This window comes from Streptopelia decaocto (genome assembly GCF_964273445.1).
Source record: "Streptopelia decaocto genome assembly, chromosome: 2".
NCBI lineage: Eukaryota > Metazoa > Chordata > Aves > Columbiformes > Columbidae > Streptopelia > Streptopelia decaocto.
In genome coordinates, this window is record NC_138655.1 from 96597290 (window position 1) to 96614376 (window position 17087).

General features: G+C 40.9%; 1 protein-coding gene and 1 long non-coding RNA gene across 4 annotated transcripts in view; one reads left to right on the forward strand and one right to left on the reverse strand.

Moving 5' to 3' along the window:
- LOC309437044 overlaps positions 1–3080 on the reverse strand; it is a 41083-nt gene extending 38003 nt beyond the window's left edge. Inside the window, exon 1 of the long non-coding RNA XR_014183477.1 lies at positions 1174–3080. This is a non-coding gene — a long non-coding RNA (uncharacterized lncRNA). The remainder of the gene's footprint in view (positions 1–1173) is intronic.
- Positions 3081–3186: 106 nt separating this feature from the next.
- Positions 3187–17087, forward strand: part of CDKAL1 (CDKAL1 threonylcarbamoyladenosine tRNA methylthiotransferase) — a 415738-nt gene continuing 401837 nt past the window's right edge. The window contains exons 1-4 of one of the 3 annotated variants that reach the window (XM_082046383.1): positions 3187–3275; positions 4598–4635; positions 6237–6403; positions 9809–9921. In XM_082046383.1, coding sequence (XP_081902509.1) covers positions 6237–6403; positions 9809–9921 — 280 coding nt within the window. In that variant the 5' untranslated portion in view covers positions 3187–3275; positions 4598–4635. Of the gene's footprint in view, positions 3276–4597; positions 4636–6236; positions 6404–9808; positions 9922–17087 lie in introns of those variants that run through there. The other 2 variants (XM_082046384.1, XM_082046385.1) reach the window with 2 other exon arrangements.

Consider the following 17087-nt stretch of genomic DNA (forward strand, 5'->3'; position numbering starts at 1 on the left):
TTAGGACTCTCAGTTTTTTCCCTGCATGCCTTCCCACTTGCTTTTCCACCCAGAACTGCATGTTAGTTATCACAGAATAAGCTTGTCATGTAAAAATTGGGCCCTCACTTCCCTGGCTGTTTCCCTTCCCTAACAATGTTAGTTGAGATGCTCTAAAACAACTAAGGATGGGTCTTCTACTAGCCATAAACTATATCTGAGATTTGTATTTTATTTTCCTAGTAGGTTTTATATCTTCCAACTACCTACTCCTGCAAAACCTGTAATGACTGAAGATGGTAAGCCAGCCTGAGTCTGGTGTCTTCGAGTTTACCACCCCTGAAGAGCAGGAAGTAAGGTGAGCAGGCAACTTGGAAACTCATTCCCTGGACATTCAAGGAACTGGAGCATGTATATTGCCAGTACATAGAAGGCCAGTACTGGCACTTGTACTGCCCAGTTTGCCCAGGTGAGCACAGATAAGCTTTCTCCCTGAAGTCAGGAGGCAGTGGGGAATCACCTATTTCCCATGCTACCTGCTGCACTACCAGCAGTCTGTGTACAGCTTTATTTGTTATTATGAATATGCTACAAAGCAATTTAGACTTGTGAGCTTTGAAAGCACTTAAAGGGTGCACTACCATGTTGTGGCTACAACCTAGGACTGAATAGGACTGTGCTGGCACAAGTGCTTCTTGATATTATGAATTCTTGGCAGCGGGACAAAGTAAGGACTCTGCTGGATCATGCTGAAACCAATCAGCACGGCCTATTTATGGCACCAGGCATGGGACTCATGGGTTATTCCTGCCTGGGAGCTGCTGTTGGTCCTCGCTGCCTCCTCTTAATGAGTACTGTTTTGTCAATCCTGGCCATCTGGAGATTTTTGGAGATGTCTTGCAGCCCCTCTGTAGTTTGCTCTTTTAGTCAACCATAAACCAGCACTGATGTCTGCCCCATTTGTTTAACCAGAGAGGCGACACTTGGCTAGTCAAGATAACTGTGGGGTAGTAAAGTACAGTGCTCCCAGAAGACAGAAGTTTAATTAAAGGACTGCATGTGAAATACTTAGTAAACTGAGTACAGGAAACAAAAAAGAAAAAGGAAGAGAATTGCTAACCTTATCAGGAAGCAGTTAAAATACTGATGGTAACATATATATAACTACTTATTGACAAACTAAGGACTACTTACACTGTACTATGAAGGAGGAGGTCTGAACTAGATTAATGCAACTGCTGATTTGAAAATGCCTTCATTCTCTTCTGGGTTAGAAATGCTGCAAAAATAATGAATTACACATCACTCAGTGTCTCAATGTGAATCTCTGTAAAAAGCACTTGTGTGCTTAAAAAAAGACCAATCACAAAGCAAATGTATCTTAAGCTGTAACAATGACTCTATCATGAGGCCAGGGTGATATTAATAGTGCTTACTCCTGCCTAGAATGATTTGTTCTTAAAGACTGATTTAAACGAAGTACTTGTTTCTTTCTGTCCAAATGCTCCTCTTCAAACCTCTACTGTTACTTTGTTCTCATTCTTATCTTTTTTTTTTTTCCCCTCTTTCTATGAACATTGTCAGATAACCGTGACATAAAATAAGCACCAGTTTTTAAGAAAAAGGAAAGGAAGGGGAAGTGATATCCACAGGCAGAAGTTGCCAAGTTTTATCTGCTAGCAGACCAATAGGCCTATTATGAAATACACTCAGGGCTTTCATTCACTTTCCCTCCAGTTCGAGCGAGACTATAATATGCAACCTCGAGGATAAAATAATTATTCCAAAGGCACCTTTTAAAGACAGTAACTTAATGTGCAAAATGAAAGGGTGATTTTTGTACTCTAAATATGTTAAAGATACAATATAAATAATCTTTTTAGGTGTATATTAAAACTGTAACTGTGTATGTTAAAAACAAAGCAATAACATTATGCTCACCTTCTACAGCACTTTGATCAACAAGGACGCTATACACTTAGCAACCTGTCTGCTTAGAGCCCTAGCTCTAGCCATCCAAGTTTAAACATCCAGACTAATGTTTTCCAAAATATAAATCAGAAAAGTTGCTACTAGCCCTAAACTGGAGGAAAACAATGCTAGAAACTTTAGCCATCTAATATTAAATATTTTTACTAATGTCTTCCAGACTAAACAGAAAAGTTGCTACTAGCATTGTATTTTGATGAAATTAATTATTAAAAATAAAAAAGTTTTGTGGCCATAACAAGAATAAATAGTTCATCATTCCTTTGGATCAGATATATCAGAATCCAACTGCTTTAACTGGATACGTATTGCTGGGCCTAATTTTCAATTAAAATAAAGGCGAATCTCCAAGGATTTGGGAAACTCGAGGAGAGGACGTGCGGCCCCGGTGCCGAGCAGATGCCCTGCCGCTGGTTATTTGCATTTCAAACGCCGCCACCGTGCACTGCTGGAGGAAATCCCATTTTCAGCCCCACGACTTCACCTTCAGCCTCGCAACATTTGATGTTCCCGGGGTAACGGCAGCAGCAGTTTGGCAACCCGATGCCGTGCGCATCGCAGCTCCCGCGTCCGTACAGCCACGTTTCTGGAGCGCAGATTCCGAAAACCGGCCCGAGCGCCCGGGACAAAGCAGCGGGACTCTGCCCGGGGGCGCTGACGGAACTACGGGGCAGCCTCTTATTCGTGAGGGCGGCGGGGACGGCGAAGAGACGACCCCGGATCACCTGCCTCCCGGCTCCGTGCCCCGCGGCCGGCCCAGCCAAGCCCGTTACCGGCTGCCAGGGTAGGAAGGCCGGGCCGCGCCCCGCTGCACCCCATTTTTTTCCCCGGAGCGGAGGAAGCGACGCTGCGACCTGCTCCTCCCGCCCCTCCCCGCTGAGAGCCAGGGCTGCCCGGAGCAGCGGCCAAGTGAAGAGCCGTTAAGGCTTCAATGGCTCAAACGGCCGCTGCCCCCGGCTTCGGCTTGGCCTCAGCTCTGCCCTTCCCCCACGTACGGCAGTCCATCGGCGAAAGGAGCGGGGGCGCCGGCCTGGCTGTCAAGTACCCGGGCGTTCTCTCCGCGGGGCGGGTAGGCCTGGTCTGCCGACGGGCCCGGTGCCACCGCGCTGCGCTGTCCCGGCCCGGCCCCGCCCCGCCGGGTGGCGCAGCCGCGCTCACTCTGGCGACGCCGCGCCGCGGAGCACCATGGACTCTTGTGGCCGCTGCCGGCTGCCGTCGCGGCGCTGCCGCGCTGCGCGGGGGCTGGGGGCGGGGCGCGGCGGCCGCGATGGCGGAGCCCAGGTGAGGCGGCGGGGAGCCCGGCCGAGGTGAGTGTCGGGGCTCGCCATTCAGCTCCCCGCCCTTTTTCCCTGCCCGATAGTGGCGCGAATGGCCGAGTTCCCCCCACTCCCGCCCGACTCTGCCGGTGTCCTGCCCATGCGATGCTCCCACCCGCCGCGGGGCCTCCCCTGGGCCCCGCGTTGAAGCCGGGAGGGAGAGGTGGCCCCTCGGGAGTCTTAGGCGGCCGGGTGGCGGTTCGGGGGTCGGGTGCTGTCGGCGGGATGGGAGCCCGGTGTGGGGCCGAGGCCAGGCCGGGCTCCGGGGCAGGTCAGGCGCGGCCAGGCTGCCGCTCGCCCGCGGGCACAGAACGAGCTTGTTCCGGGGCCCGGAGGGGACCAGGCCGGGCCGTGGGGCCGTCTGGTGTTATGTTAACGCTACAATTTTCTTCTCCTCTGTGTAAGCCTGGGGATAAACGCCCGGGGCTTTACCGGAGACACCTGTTGGTAAATAGAGGAAAGAGCAGCTCTCTTCCACATGGATGGAAGTTTTCTGTGTGGAAGGAAGCACTCCTTGGTATCCAGTTGAAGATGTCCCTGCTCTTTGCAGGGGGTTGGACTAGATGACCTCTGAAAGTCCCTTCCAACCCAAACTATTCTATGATCCTACATGCAGTAAAATCAAGGAGTAGCAGCCGAAATAGACTGTGCCAAAGAAGGCTTTGTTTGTGTTGACATTGACATTGCTTCAATTGGTTTTTTATTTACTAACATTCATTTTTTAAACTGTATGTACAACTTCACAGTATAAAAAGAATATGTTAACTTCTTATTTTCTTATTGCCTCTTATTTCAGTCAGTCGGTCAGAATAGCTGAAGGAATCTATGTTTATTTGCTTGTGAAGATTTCATGTATGCGTGTGGAACTACTGCAGATATCAAGTAATCTGTTCTAAAAAAACCTTACATGTTCGTAATTAAAAAGTTGTGAATGTCTTTAGGTAAAATTTATAGTTAATCTCTTTCCTTTCATTCAAAATTTTAAACTCCCGATTGAAGAGAGAAATCTAGAGGAGGTCTGAAAGAACTTAAATACATCAGACTTTGACAAAAACAACTCATAAAAGAAGGACAAGAAGACTAGTGCTTCTGTTCAGGGAAGGACAGGGAAAATGTAGTGACTGTTCCACCTTGTCAGCCAGTCAGCGTGTGTCCTCGTTCTTAATGAAGTCAAACTGAGCAAGAAGCCTGTTTCTGCCAAGGGAGGACTAATGCTTGTGGGACAGTAACATTAACTCATGGTTTTCTATCTGCTATTTCTGCTTGTTAATACCATCTGTTTTTTCTTTCTTTCTTTTATTTTTTTCCCCCAGGTTTGTTATCCAAGAGGGTTTAGACCTTGCTTAAAAAGGTATGAATTTTCATTTGTCTGTATTTGTTCTTATGTAGGCCACTGAAATAAACTAAGCTTATTTGTTTTGCCAGCTGCTCCATTATATCAGATATTTTCCTGGAAGAGAGAAAAAACAACAAATTGAACACTTTTTTCCTTCCCTGTATTGAGTTGAAAACTTTACCTATTTGTACATACTACTAGTGGTATGAAGTAATGTAAGGGATGTCACTTCCCTCACAATATTCTTTATTATTAGACTTTTCACATATTTTTATTTTTGTTCATCCTTTGCTGCATTTTTTTATCAATCCTGAGATTTTTTTTTTTATCTAGAAGAATCCTAAAATACCTTTGTCAGACGTATCCTCTTTGTGTTAGCATTATATTCCTTTTTAACTTAAATGCACATGTAATGGTTCAGTTTATATGAAGTTTTATTTTTAAGTATACTTTTGACTGAAGAACTCATATGGGGAAAATGGACAGGTGTTTATCTTCTTATGTTCTTGAATAATTCAAATGCAACCTCTGAAGGTATTTTGTATGCCAATTTTTTGTATGCCAATTTTCTGTTCCTGAAATCTGGTTTTAAAAGAAATTAAAGTCTTGTTTGTTTTGTTCTTCACTGTCAGTTAGGAAAGTGGTGTATTTTCCCTGTAAACTCTGTGAAATGCCCTTGTGTGATTTCCATAGTAAACTGTTGAGACACCTACAAAACCAAGTTTCCAATGGTAAACCAGACTTTATTCTGATAAAGAATTACACACAGCACAGTTTGAGGTGTGTGATTAATGCAGTAACTTTTTTTTATAGTCTCCTTTACCAAATAGCTTTTTTTCCTGTTTGTAAAAACTGGTCTGGATCTTGAGATCTGCTGGGAGGGATATATGCGTATATATTTTATTGTGGAAAATATAGTTCTGTTTCAATAATCTTCTAGTATATTGTATGAGGCAGATGATAATCTGTTTTATGCTAGCTAGGTTGTTTAATATCTTTTACCTGAGGACAGGAATTTTTATTCTTCTTTCCTGATGAATGAAGTAAATGAAAGGTCTGTGGGATCAGGAATTCTAGGAATAGTATGGTTTGTTTTCAAAAGGACTATGAAGACATGTTGAAATACTGTGCACCTGTTTTCATCACACAAATAAAAGAACCAGAACAGCCTCTGAAGCAGGCACTTGACTGCTATATCTTTAATTCTTCTCCTGTGATGTGAGTGGAAGTGTATCTATCATGTAACGTGAACTCATTATTTTGCTATGACTCCTGACATGATTAAGAATACTAGTGTCTTGGTTATGTCACATCAGAGAAACTGCGGAGTTTTTGAATTAGAAGATGACAAGGTACAACAAAAAAAATAATCTATGTGGTTGGTGACTTTTTCCCTGCCAATGTTTGAGGCATCTCAGGGGAAGAGGGCATCATTCAATATCTCTGGATAGTTGATTGTCTTTATGTGCTCAGTATCCCTCATCTGTATGATATATTGCAGGCATATACAGAAACATATCTGACTTTTCTTTATGAGAACATATGCAGTAGATACTAGGCCTTGGTTTTGTATTCAAATGCTTGCTAATACCAGTCTTCTCTAACGCTTCTTCAAGATGCCTGCTGCCTGTGATTCAGTGCTTGAAGATATTGAAGATATTGTGTCAGCAGAAGATTTGAAACCACATGATCGGCAGTTTGTAAGAAAGAATATTTTTCCAAAAGTGCGAAAACGCAACTCACAAAAAAATATTCAGACAGATGATGATCCACCAAGTGACAGGTAAATTCTTGCATCAACCCTATCTTGTTGCTTTTCTCATATCTTGTGTACACTGGCAACTTCTAAAAATTAGGTGGAAATTCTCATTATCTCTTAATGTAAAATCAGAATACAAGATAAAAATGAGTAAAATAGTGTTGATAAAATGTAGTGATAATGAATAACTCCTAAGCAAATTTGTTGTACTAGACCAGCTTTCTGTAGAAATCAGTTATGACTGAGATATTGACTAGTGGAGTAACCAGACTGGAAAAATAGTGCTTGAGCTTTAATGTGTTTAGCATTTCTCAAAAATTGTCTGCTTCACCTTAATTGCCTAAATAGAAGCTGAGGTCTTCAAAATGCGGTCTGGGAGTAGCCTTTTGACATCTGGAATGAGAAATATAAACAGAATTCTGAGAATCAAAAGGGTTTAGGTTGGAAGGAACCTCTGGAGGTCACCTGGTCTGATTGCTCTGCTCAGGCAGGGCCACCTAGAACTGGTTGGCCAGGATCATGCCTAGGTAGTTCTTGAATGTCTCTGAAGAGGGAAATTCCACAACCTCTCTGAGCAACCTGTGCCAGTGTTTTGTCACCCTCACAGTTGAAAGTGTTTCCTGAAGTTCAGAGGGAAGCTCCGGTGTTTCAGTTTGTGCCTGTTGCCTCTGGTCCTGTCAGTGGGCACCACTGAAAGGAGCCTGGCTCTGTCCTCTTAGCACCTTCCTTTCAGGTGTTTATAAACATTGATAAGATCTGCCATGAACCTCCTTTTTTCCAGGCTGAACAGTCCTAGCTCGCTCATCCTTTCCTCTTGTAAGAGATGCTCTAGTCCTTTAATCATCTTTATGGCCCTTTGTTGGACTGTCTCCAGTATGTCCATGTCTCTCTTGTGGGTGCATCCCATCAGGGCCCAGGGAGTTATGTATATCTAGTTTGCTGAAGTATTTCCTGACCTCATCCTCTCCCACCATGGGTACATCTTCCTTGCTTCAGTCTTTCCACCTGGTTTCTGGAACCTGCGCCGTCCAAAGGCTGTACTTTTTGTGTGTACATGCTGCAAGTGATATAGTGAAACTTCTTTAGAACTTACTCTTTTACTTCAGTGGAAATGGTATGCAATTACTATGGAACATATTTTTTCACTTTTACTTTTTGTGATTCACGTGAGAACAGAATCAACTTTCTGCTGCAGAGGAATTAAGCAACGTATAGGCGAACTCAGTTATTGATTCTAGTTCGTATTGCAGTGCAGAGATCTGGATTTTGGGGATTTTTTTTCCCCCCATTAATTTCAAGCTGGGGGATAAAATTTACCCGCATTAGAAAGATGAAAATAAAGTATGTCTGGAATGCACAGAAAATTCAGTTTTCCTGTTAATTTGTATTCAAAAGAGATTTTAGAGGCATAACAACGCGTCTTTATGTGAGGCACCATAAAGGTTCATTCTGCCAGAAGTTTATGTACAGCTCAACTGGGTGGTCTGTAGATATTTCACGCTAGTGCCCCATTCTCCTAAGTATTCAGGTACTGTATATTATCTAACAGCCTGTTTTTAGCAATTTTGACATAAGAAAGCACATTGAATGATTAGGATCACAGAATGAATAGGATCAGCCAGCTCTTTCAGTACCCTTGGATGAATCCCATCAGGCCCCATCAACTTGTAGGGATCTGGCTGGAGTAGCAAATCCCTCACAGGTTCTGGATTGATTGGGAGTCTGTTGTTCTCACAGCCATGGTTTTCTAGACCAGTGTTTGGGCCCAGTCTTTGGTGTTGAAGACCAAGACGAAGAAAGCATTAAGCGTCTCAGCTTTGTCTGTGCCCCTGTTCATAAGGTCACCATGCTTATCAAGTAATAGGCCAATGTTATTTCTGGTTAGTCTTTTGCCATTAACACATTTGAAAAAGCCGTTTTTATTGTCCCTTACAATACTGACCAGCTTCAATTCTAAATTAAGTTTGGCCACACAGATTTCCTCCCTACAGTGGTGAGCAGCATCTCGGTAGTTCTCCCATGACACCTGACCTTGCTTCCACTGACCATATACTTTTTTTTTTCTGTCATTCAAGAAGAATGTTGTTCAGACAGTAGGAGGTCTAAATACATTGCAAATGTGCAATGTGTGTTGGTTATGTCTACTTAATGATCATTAATCTTCCATCAACAAATTATTGTTTCTAGCTGTCAGAAGTACCTTTAACAAAAACAGGGGGCAGGTGGGCACAAAATGATGTGGTCCAGGCAAAGGATTGTGTTCCAGGATGTGTGTCATTCTTGTAGTGACATTTTTAGCTCATTAGGCAGTTATCCCAGGAGTTTCAATGAAAGCTTCTTGCAGAAAGCTTCTTGTTGGTTCTGAAACTATGAAACTATGGTGTGTGCTGGCTCCACGGCGCAGATCTGCCGTGCTGCTTCTGTAGCACAGAAAGGTTGGGTCAGATATTACTGTGGCTGGTGGCAGGCTTAAGTTAAGAATTTATAAAGATGGCTTTTATGGAGGGAACCAACAGGTGCCATAATATCAAGAGGTCGCAGTTTAGTTCTAACGGTTTGCTGGTGCCCTAATATCTCTGCATTCATCTGAAGGTCATTTGTTAATGATACGATAGTTTTCAGAAAGTTAGATTGTTTTTTTTAACATAACTGCAGTGCACTGAATCTCTTCTTACCCTACAGCTCCAGTGCCTTCTCCATTCTAAAACTTTTCTTGCTGCTTGTGGTGTATTGACCCTGGCCAACAGCAGAGCACCCAGCCTGTTGGTTGCTCACCCTTCCTCCCAGTAGGCTGCAGGAGAGAATTATAAGAGCAAAAGTGAGAAAACTTGTGGGTTGAGATAAAGACAGTTTAAGTGAAGGAAAGAGTAGGGGAAAAAAAACCCCAAGTGATGCAAAAGCAAGTACTCACCACCTCCCAGAAGCAGACTGCCCAGCCAGTCTAAGAACAATGGCTACATTGGAAAGACAAAACCCCCAGTTTATATTGCTGGGCAGGATGTTATCTGGTATGGATTAACCTTTTGGTCAATTTGAGTCAGTTATCCCAGCTGTGTTCCCTCCCAGCCTGTTACCTATCCCCAGCCTGCTTGTGGACAGTGGGAAAAGAAGTTTTGATGCTGTACAAGAACTGTTCAGCAATAGCTAAAACACAGGTGTGTTATTAATACTGTTTTCATCACAAATACAAAACAGCACTGTACCAGTTGCTATGGAGAAAGTTAACTCTATCCCAGTCAGACCTAGTACCCACTATGCTAAAAATCATCTAATTACAATGTTTTTTCCCCAGCTGTTCTAGAGTTGTTACTGTTTGTGATGCTTATTTTATATTTAGGGAATTACAGTTATTTGAGTCTGTTTAGTGGGCTTAAAAAGGAATCTTGCTTGTCTTTTATCTTGCTTTTTTCATTCACTTTTACTTAACAGCATTATTCCTGGTGTGCAGAAAATCTGGATTCGTACATGGGGATGTTCTCACAATAATTCAGATGGTGAATATATGGCTGGACAACTGGCTGCCTACGGATACAAAATTACAGGTAACAATATCAGACAGGTCTCATAATTCAGGTTTTTTTTGGGGGTGGATGTTCAGAGCTGTCAAACTGACATCAGATGGTTTTAGTCTTAATTACACTTAAAAAAAAAAAATCCCTCTCTTTCTGTTTTGAAGGTGAGGAGGTAAAGTGTTTTCCTGGGATTAGGCAAATTAATGATTACAAGAGGAGTGCTTTCAGAATGGTTAGGTTTTCCTGACAGGGCAACCATCTAACAGATGTCATACTGTGCCTTTTGTGGGCATTTTGCTTGCTTAAACTTAATTAAAAGTTTTCGTAAGAGTGGAAGGGAGACATATTAATTCTTGGGCAGAACCTAGCTGGTTGTCTGATTGTAATTGGTGGGACCCAAGTGAGAAAGACAGAGAGAAAGGAAGTGAGTTGTCACTTAGTGATATGTGTGTTTGCTGCTGGAGCAGAGGTGAACTGCTTCATGTGAATGGTCATTTGTTTCAGGAGGGTTCATCAGTATAATGGGGGTTGGATGGTATAGGATTGTGTCTTGTACATTCTCCTTTCTTTCCAAATTCTTCAAAGCACTCCCTGTCATCATCTTCTGCCTCCCCAACCCTAAACAAAAAACCTGAACTTGTGGTTGTACTGATCACATTTCATCTCCTTACCGGAAAATGTGTTGAAAGAAAAGCTATAGAAAGCTGGAAAGATTGATTGATGTTGTTTTTCAATGGAGAATTATTATCAGAATACTTTTATGTAGGTTATGACTAGTCAAAATAAAAATTTATGCTTTATTAGTTAATTCAAGTTTTGGTCTGTCTTGCATTAAAACTTGCGTCTTGCTCGTACTGAAAGACTGCAAAGTTGTCTTTCCTGACACTTTGCTAGAAGTATTTAATTCCTGATTTCACAAAATGCTTGTTTCGTTTCGTGAACATCTCATGATACCGTTGAACAGTTACATCTCATTTTCCTTTTTTTTCAGTTGATTTTTCTGTATTTGTCTAAGTAGAAACTAGATACTGAATTATTCAAGTGTTGAACTAGCATTTTAGGGAACACAGGTGATTGTTTGATTAGTAGTGCAACTCTGGAGTAGGTATACTCTCTTCACAGACAAGTGGAGTACTGGTCCAAAAAGCCTTATTTGTGACAGCTGTTTGTTTAAGACTACAACTGAGATCTCATTTTTGCCTTCTTCTTTTGGCTTTCTTCAATTTAACTTCTCTTTACCTTAATTTCTCTGTAGTGTTTAAGAAGCTACTTCTGGCTTGTCAGGATTTGGATGGTGGGCCTGTGCTTTTGGAATTTTATTGAGAGAAATGTAGGAAAGATGCAGTGTTGGAGAAGGAATTTTTGATACCTTCTTGGTTTAGAAAATGAAGTGCTCATAACTTTAGAATAGAAATAAGTCTATGTCTAGAATCTGAAACTGAGAACTAAAATAGTTATTTTGTTTGTATGTATATATGAATATTAAACAAAAAACCCACCAATGCTGAAGGTGGTAGGCAGAAATTACCCCATGTGGTTTCTTATTTGTGAATTTAAGTAACTTCTTTATAAGCTGATATATTAATGGACCTCTGGACCTTCTTTTCAACAGAACAAAAATATTGTCTACAAACTCTGGCTAATGTAAATTTTTACAAATCCATCTGCTGAATGTTCTTTATAGGCTGTTAATGAAGCTGGAACTGAGTGCGAGTGTTACAAGTATGGTAGCGGTATGTGAGAATACAAGGTGGTGAAGAGGGCAGCTGTCTTTCTGCTCAGTATAGTGATGCTTCTGGTGACAAGTGCGTATGAAAGTGCTGTGTTACTGCTTGGATTTCTGGCAATGCCTCTCAGGGTTTCACACTGGGATTGGTCTATTTAAATGTCTTTAATGGACTTGGAAGACAGGATGTAATGTACCTTCAGCAAGTATATACGTGAAGTTTCCCAACATTTTTGAGCATCTCTCATCAATCCTTTTTAAAATAAGCTTTTTTTTTTTTTTTTTAGTAGTAAGTCATCTGGTAAGTTCAGATAAAATGTCAAGAAGGGATTTAATCTTTTATGCTATACAGTGAAGTAGTTACTCAGTAGTAGTAAGTATTGCTTAATATAATCTGAATTTCAAACATTTTTTGAAATTAAATATTGTTTACATTGTAAGGAAAAACAGCAACAGCAAGTTTAATGTAAAACTGTTTTGAACTTGAGGAAAATATAGAAATATTCACTAAGGTGAAAGATTATCTGTTGTCGCAGCATTTTGGACAGGTATTACTTAAGTGTTTGACTAGCCTGTTTCCTATGTTTTTGAGTCAACAACACTTATTGAAGAGATGCTGGAATAAACTTCAGGTTCTAGGAAATACAATGTCACTTCTACTTCTTTCTTCGTTATAAGGGAGATGGTCAAGTACTGTTTCTAGTGTCTTCTATCTATATGCAAGATAGGAAAAAAATAGAAGGAAGAGAAGCAGTATCAGACAGCTTTTTGTTGGTAACTAGATGTTGTAACAATACAACCTGCCTTATAAGTTGTCCTTGCAGAAACTGACCATTGATATAATGATGTCTTCTATTTATAGGAATAAATTTTATTACTTAATGCAAAAATATTATTCCAGTACTATTTCTTATCCTTGTTTATTGCATGGTTTTCACCCTGTTCTTGATTTGGACTCTGTTCAGGAGATGTAGAAGTCTTTTTTTTCTTTGTTATTTTTCTTCCTGCCTGCCTTTCATCTGTTTAAAAAATGTTCTTTCTGTACAAGTACGCTTTGTTGCTTTCAGGAGTGGGTATATCCAAAGGTGAAAACCGAGGACTGTGCTGCAGTTTCTCATAGCGAAGACTACCTCTGTCTGGGGAGAGAGTGCAGTGTGGATCGGCGATATGCAGATATTGCAATAACAGCAATGCTCGTTAAAAATCAGGAACTGCATCAGCTTAAAAAAGGGCAAAGGGAAAGCAGCAGAAGAGCTGAACCTATTTTTGTGTCTGCTTTTGCAATATGAGGGTAGGCAGTATTCTGAACAAATCTTGCATGCCGTCCTGTGGGAACACAAAGCTCCTTTGTTAGTCTGAGCTGCTCTCGGTGTAGGGCTGTACCGTGGTACCTGTTCAAGTTCAGGAAACAGTGTAGCTGATGGAGGCTTTACTGTTTCTAAAACTGGTTTCTTGGCAGCACACCACGCTGTATAGTTTGGAAATGCCTGCAGACCTACTAGAGTGCTGCCCTTGAGATACACCCTGGAGGAAGGAACTCTACTGGTACAGAAAAGTAGCCCTGACTGTGGAAAAGAAGAAGTGGCTGGGCTGGGAGCCCTCAAATGCTGGGAACCAGATGTTTGTTTGGGAAGGGAATTCAGTATGTGTGCCACTTAACAGGACTTTGTCTCTGAAAAATGGAACTGAGCGTGTATAGTCAGACATAGAAGGAATTGGCTTCTGAAGCAGGTGGTTTTATGAGCATTTGTTGGCATCTATAGGTTTCTGATTGTGTAGAATGAATGGTTTTTGGCCCAGCTTTCTTGAATGCATTTTGGTGGATCAGGCAGTTGAGAATGCTTGTTATTTTGTGATAATTGCTTTTGGCTTGAAGCTGTTCAGGTCCAAAGCATTCCCTCCTCGGTCATTGTAAAACATTCTGGGGGAAGATGTTCCTAATGACTTAAAAATACCAGAAGAATGAACAATAACTTATATTTTTATGAAGAGGAAGCAAAAACGGTTATTAACAAACATTCAGCAAAACTAAACCAGTAACAGCTTATCTGCGCTACATTTTTTTAAGAAACAAATACTAGCGTGGAACTTTTTTTCTTCCTGTAGTAGGGGATTCCAGAAGCAAAACAGGATGGAATTGTTTTGTTGTTCGTTAAGTGGGCTTGGCTTTGATTTAGCACACAGAAGCTAGGTTATATTGTAGACCCTCCATTTTAATTGTGCAGTTTTAGTTTAATCTTTGCTCAGTCATCCTTTTTATTATCTCACACAATTTGTCTGCAAGTACGTTAGATGGAAAGATGCTGTATTTTTATTGAAACTTGATGTTTATAGTCCATGTTATATGTCTTATGACTTTGAAAATTCATTGTGCAGTGTGTTGTGCATTTCTATAAGGCAAATCTCAAATAATGTTTTGAAATAATATTGAAGAAATTATCTGTTTTTTATTGCCTCTTCTACTTACTAATTTTCTAAACACTTCTCAATTTTGTTTACCCATGGATGTAGCTGAGGTATCCTTGTGGCTGTCCATCTGCTGAAACAGTAAATTTGACTAGAAGAAGGAAAAAGACAAGGAAGAACAAAAGCTTTGATCTACCTAAGCCCTCATGTTGAAAATAAGACAGATGTAAAAGAAAACATGCTTAGTCTGCTGTTGAAAAAGCAGATGAGGTGCTACAAACTAATGTAGACTTCAGTGTTGCAAGGTATTGCCTAGCGTTGTGTTGCCTAAATGGCGCTTCCTTACACTTGGCCATCCCCATAGAGATACAGTAAAGTGTGCTGCAGCATCTGTTTTATTCATCTAAGTGGAAAATAAAGAAGACTAAGGTTGTATATGTATTGATTCAGTTCCTGAATCACAATTCACATTCTAGTGCTTTCTTTTAAGTGCCATTTTAAACGTACTTTTCTACAGCACAATACAATTTTAATAATTTTAGATCTCAATTTGTTGTGCTAAAGTACAGGTCTCCTGAATAGATTACTGTAATCTTTACAATTTATTAGCGGAAAATTAACTCTCTGCAGCCTGTCTAGTGGTTGATCTTCGTCAATATTTTGACTTAAAGTTTCTTCTGGTGTATGCTTTTAGGTGCTCAGAATCAGCAGTTGGTCTTTCCATTTTTCTCTCTCCACCTTGCTGATAATGCTTCTTTGTTGCTTCATAAATATCACTTAAACAGTAGTGATTACTGTGTAATTTTGGGGTGCTATGAGCCATACTCATCGTGAGATATTTTTATTATTTATTTCTAAGCTGAAAGACAATTCTTCATTAGCTGCTTATGAAGTGTTTGATATTTAGCCTTATCACGTACAGAATTCAAGTTTAGTCTTTGCTTTTAGATTTGTGCTTTTGAAATGGTTAAGGTTGCATCGCCAATTTAGAATAAAAAGATAACTTTTCAACCGTTTTTTTTTTTTTTTGAGGTGGGGCGATGGTGTTAAATACACAAAATAATCTGAACTCCTTTTCTGGTGATGAGAGGCATTTCTGTTTGCTCTGACAACACTGCAGTCTTGAAACTGTTGTTCTCTGTGTAGTGGCTGAGCAATGGAGAAAAGTGAACCAAGGTGTAAATGCTGTGATGTTTTATACCCTTGCTGAAGAATTCCTCTGTCCATAAGTTGTGGAATCATAATCCTGTATTATTTTTGCATTGCTTGATAACCTTACACACCTGCATAACTACTCCTGTCACAGGTTTCTTTTTCAGATTCAAACTGACATAATCTGGACATGAAAGCTTTTGGTTTTTGTTGATGAGAGAGGCAATAACTTATTTCTGTACCTGTTGTTAAAGTGAGATAATTGTCTTAATAATTCCCGCTATATGGTCTCCTGCTTTCAGAAGGTCTAAGTTGCTGCTTGTCACCAGTTTGCTTTGTGTTTTGGTTCCTTGGCCTGAAAGTCCTGCTCTGTCATGCGCAGTTAGTGATGTGAAAGCTTGGGATGCGAGTGTGGTGGCTTTTGTTATGTTTAGTCTCATTTTGTCTCTGTTGCTGAAATAGTTGTTATAGCTGGACATATCATGAGCTATCTTCCAAGGAGATATAAGAGCTCTTGTTGTCTGTTTAGAATCTGAAACTTTTTTGGTGCGATGGTTAAAAGGATGAGGAGAGGGGGTGAAATGGAACATAGAAGAAAAATGAAAGGTGATATTCATGGGATGGAATACATGGGATTGCATGAATGTAGATGTTGACGATGTCACAGTTCTTTGGGAGGAATACAGGTATGCCCAGTGCAGCCTGAAGTGTCCTGTAAGGCAATGAGCGAGGTGGTGGGTTTGCATGTTGCTGGGGTGCTTTCTTGCAGTGTAGAGTTAATGCAACAGTATGCTGTGACTCATCTGCAGCACGCATGTTCCCCAGGTCTCTCTAAACTAACGTGTAACTGTGGTTTTTGACAGCTGTGTATTGCGTTATTACTGCCCCGTGTTCCCTGTGAAACTTCCTAGTGTGTGTGTGGCTCCAGTCCTGTTTCTTGTCATCCCTGACTTCCAGCACAGTGCAAGATACATGACCTCTTTGCAGTGAGTTTTTCCTACCTCAGCTTCCTCAGCATCAACTTCTTATTCCCCTTAGGCAACTTTCTGGTAAGTGGAGTATCTAGCTTTGAGGATGTGTCTGTTGCAGGATAGAACTCCTCTAATTCTTTACCTGGGAAATATTTCCCCTGTTTATGGGGCAACTAGAAAGAACTAATGTGTGTTTTCCCCTCATGATGGCTTCCTATGTCACTGCCATTAGAGCCTGATCTACAAGTATGTGCTGTTTTCTTTATCCCATTTAAAATCTCTTGTTTTTCAGTCCATCTAAATTGCATTGATTTCTTTGTTTTCTTCTAGTGTTTTTCTTTCAGTCACAGAGCTGGCAATTGAAAGTTGGGAGCAGGCCTGAGAGCCTGAATAAATCCTACATGGACAGCGTCATCAGATACACTTGTAGAGAGGTTACATAGGCAAATTTAAGCATGCATACATGTTTAGGGTTAATTCTAGTGGCAAAGCAATTGGCTGCATGCTCTTATGGCTGTGCAATAGGATTCAGTTCTGGAAGCACTGAGCTTCATGTAATCCAGAAGAATGAGTTTGAAAAGGATTGAACCATGAAAGGTAAATTTTAACTTCTGGCAACGTGTGTTCTCATATCTGGAATGTGTCCCTGGAGCAGGTGGTTAAGCAATCAGTAAACGAAGCATAAATAGCAGTGGTAAAGTGAATTCAACATAGACATACAGGTGATGTGGAGCTTTGTAGAGTGCTCTACTGACATGTTTTCACATATCTCGTGGTTCTTTGTGCTACAAGTAATTTATAGAAGATTTATCAAAGCTATTGGGAGAATAGACCAGATTTTTATAACCTAAAGAGATTTTTGACTGTGTGCTCTCAGAGGTAGGAGGAAGACCATATTTTGATCCAGACCACTTGTAGTAGCACCTGAAAAAGACTTGATT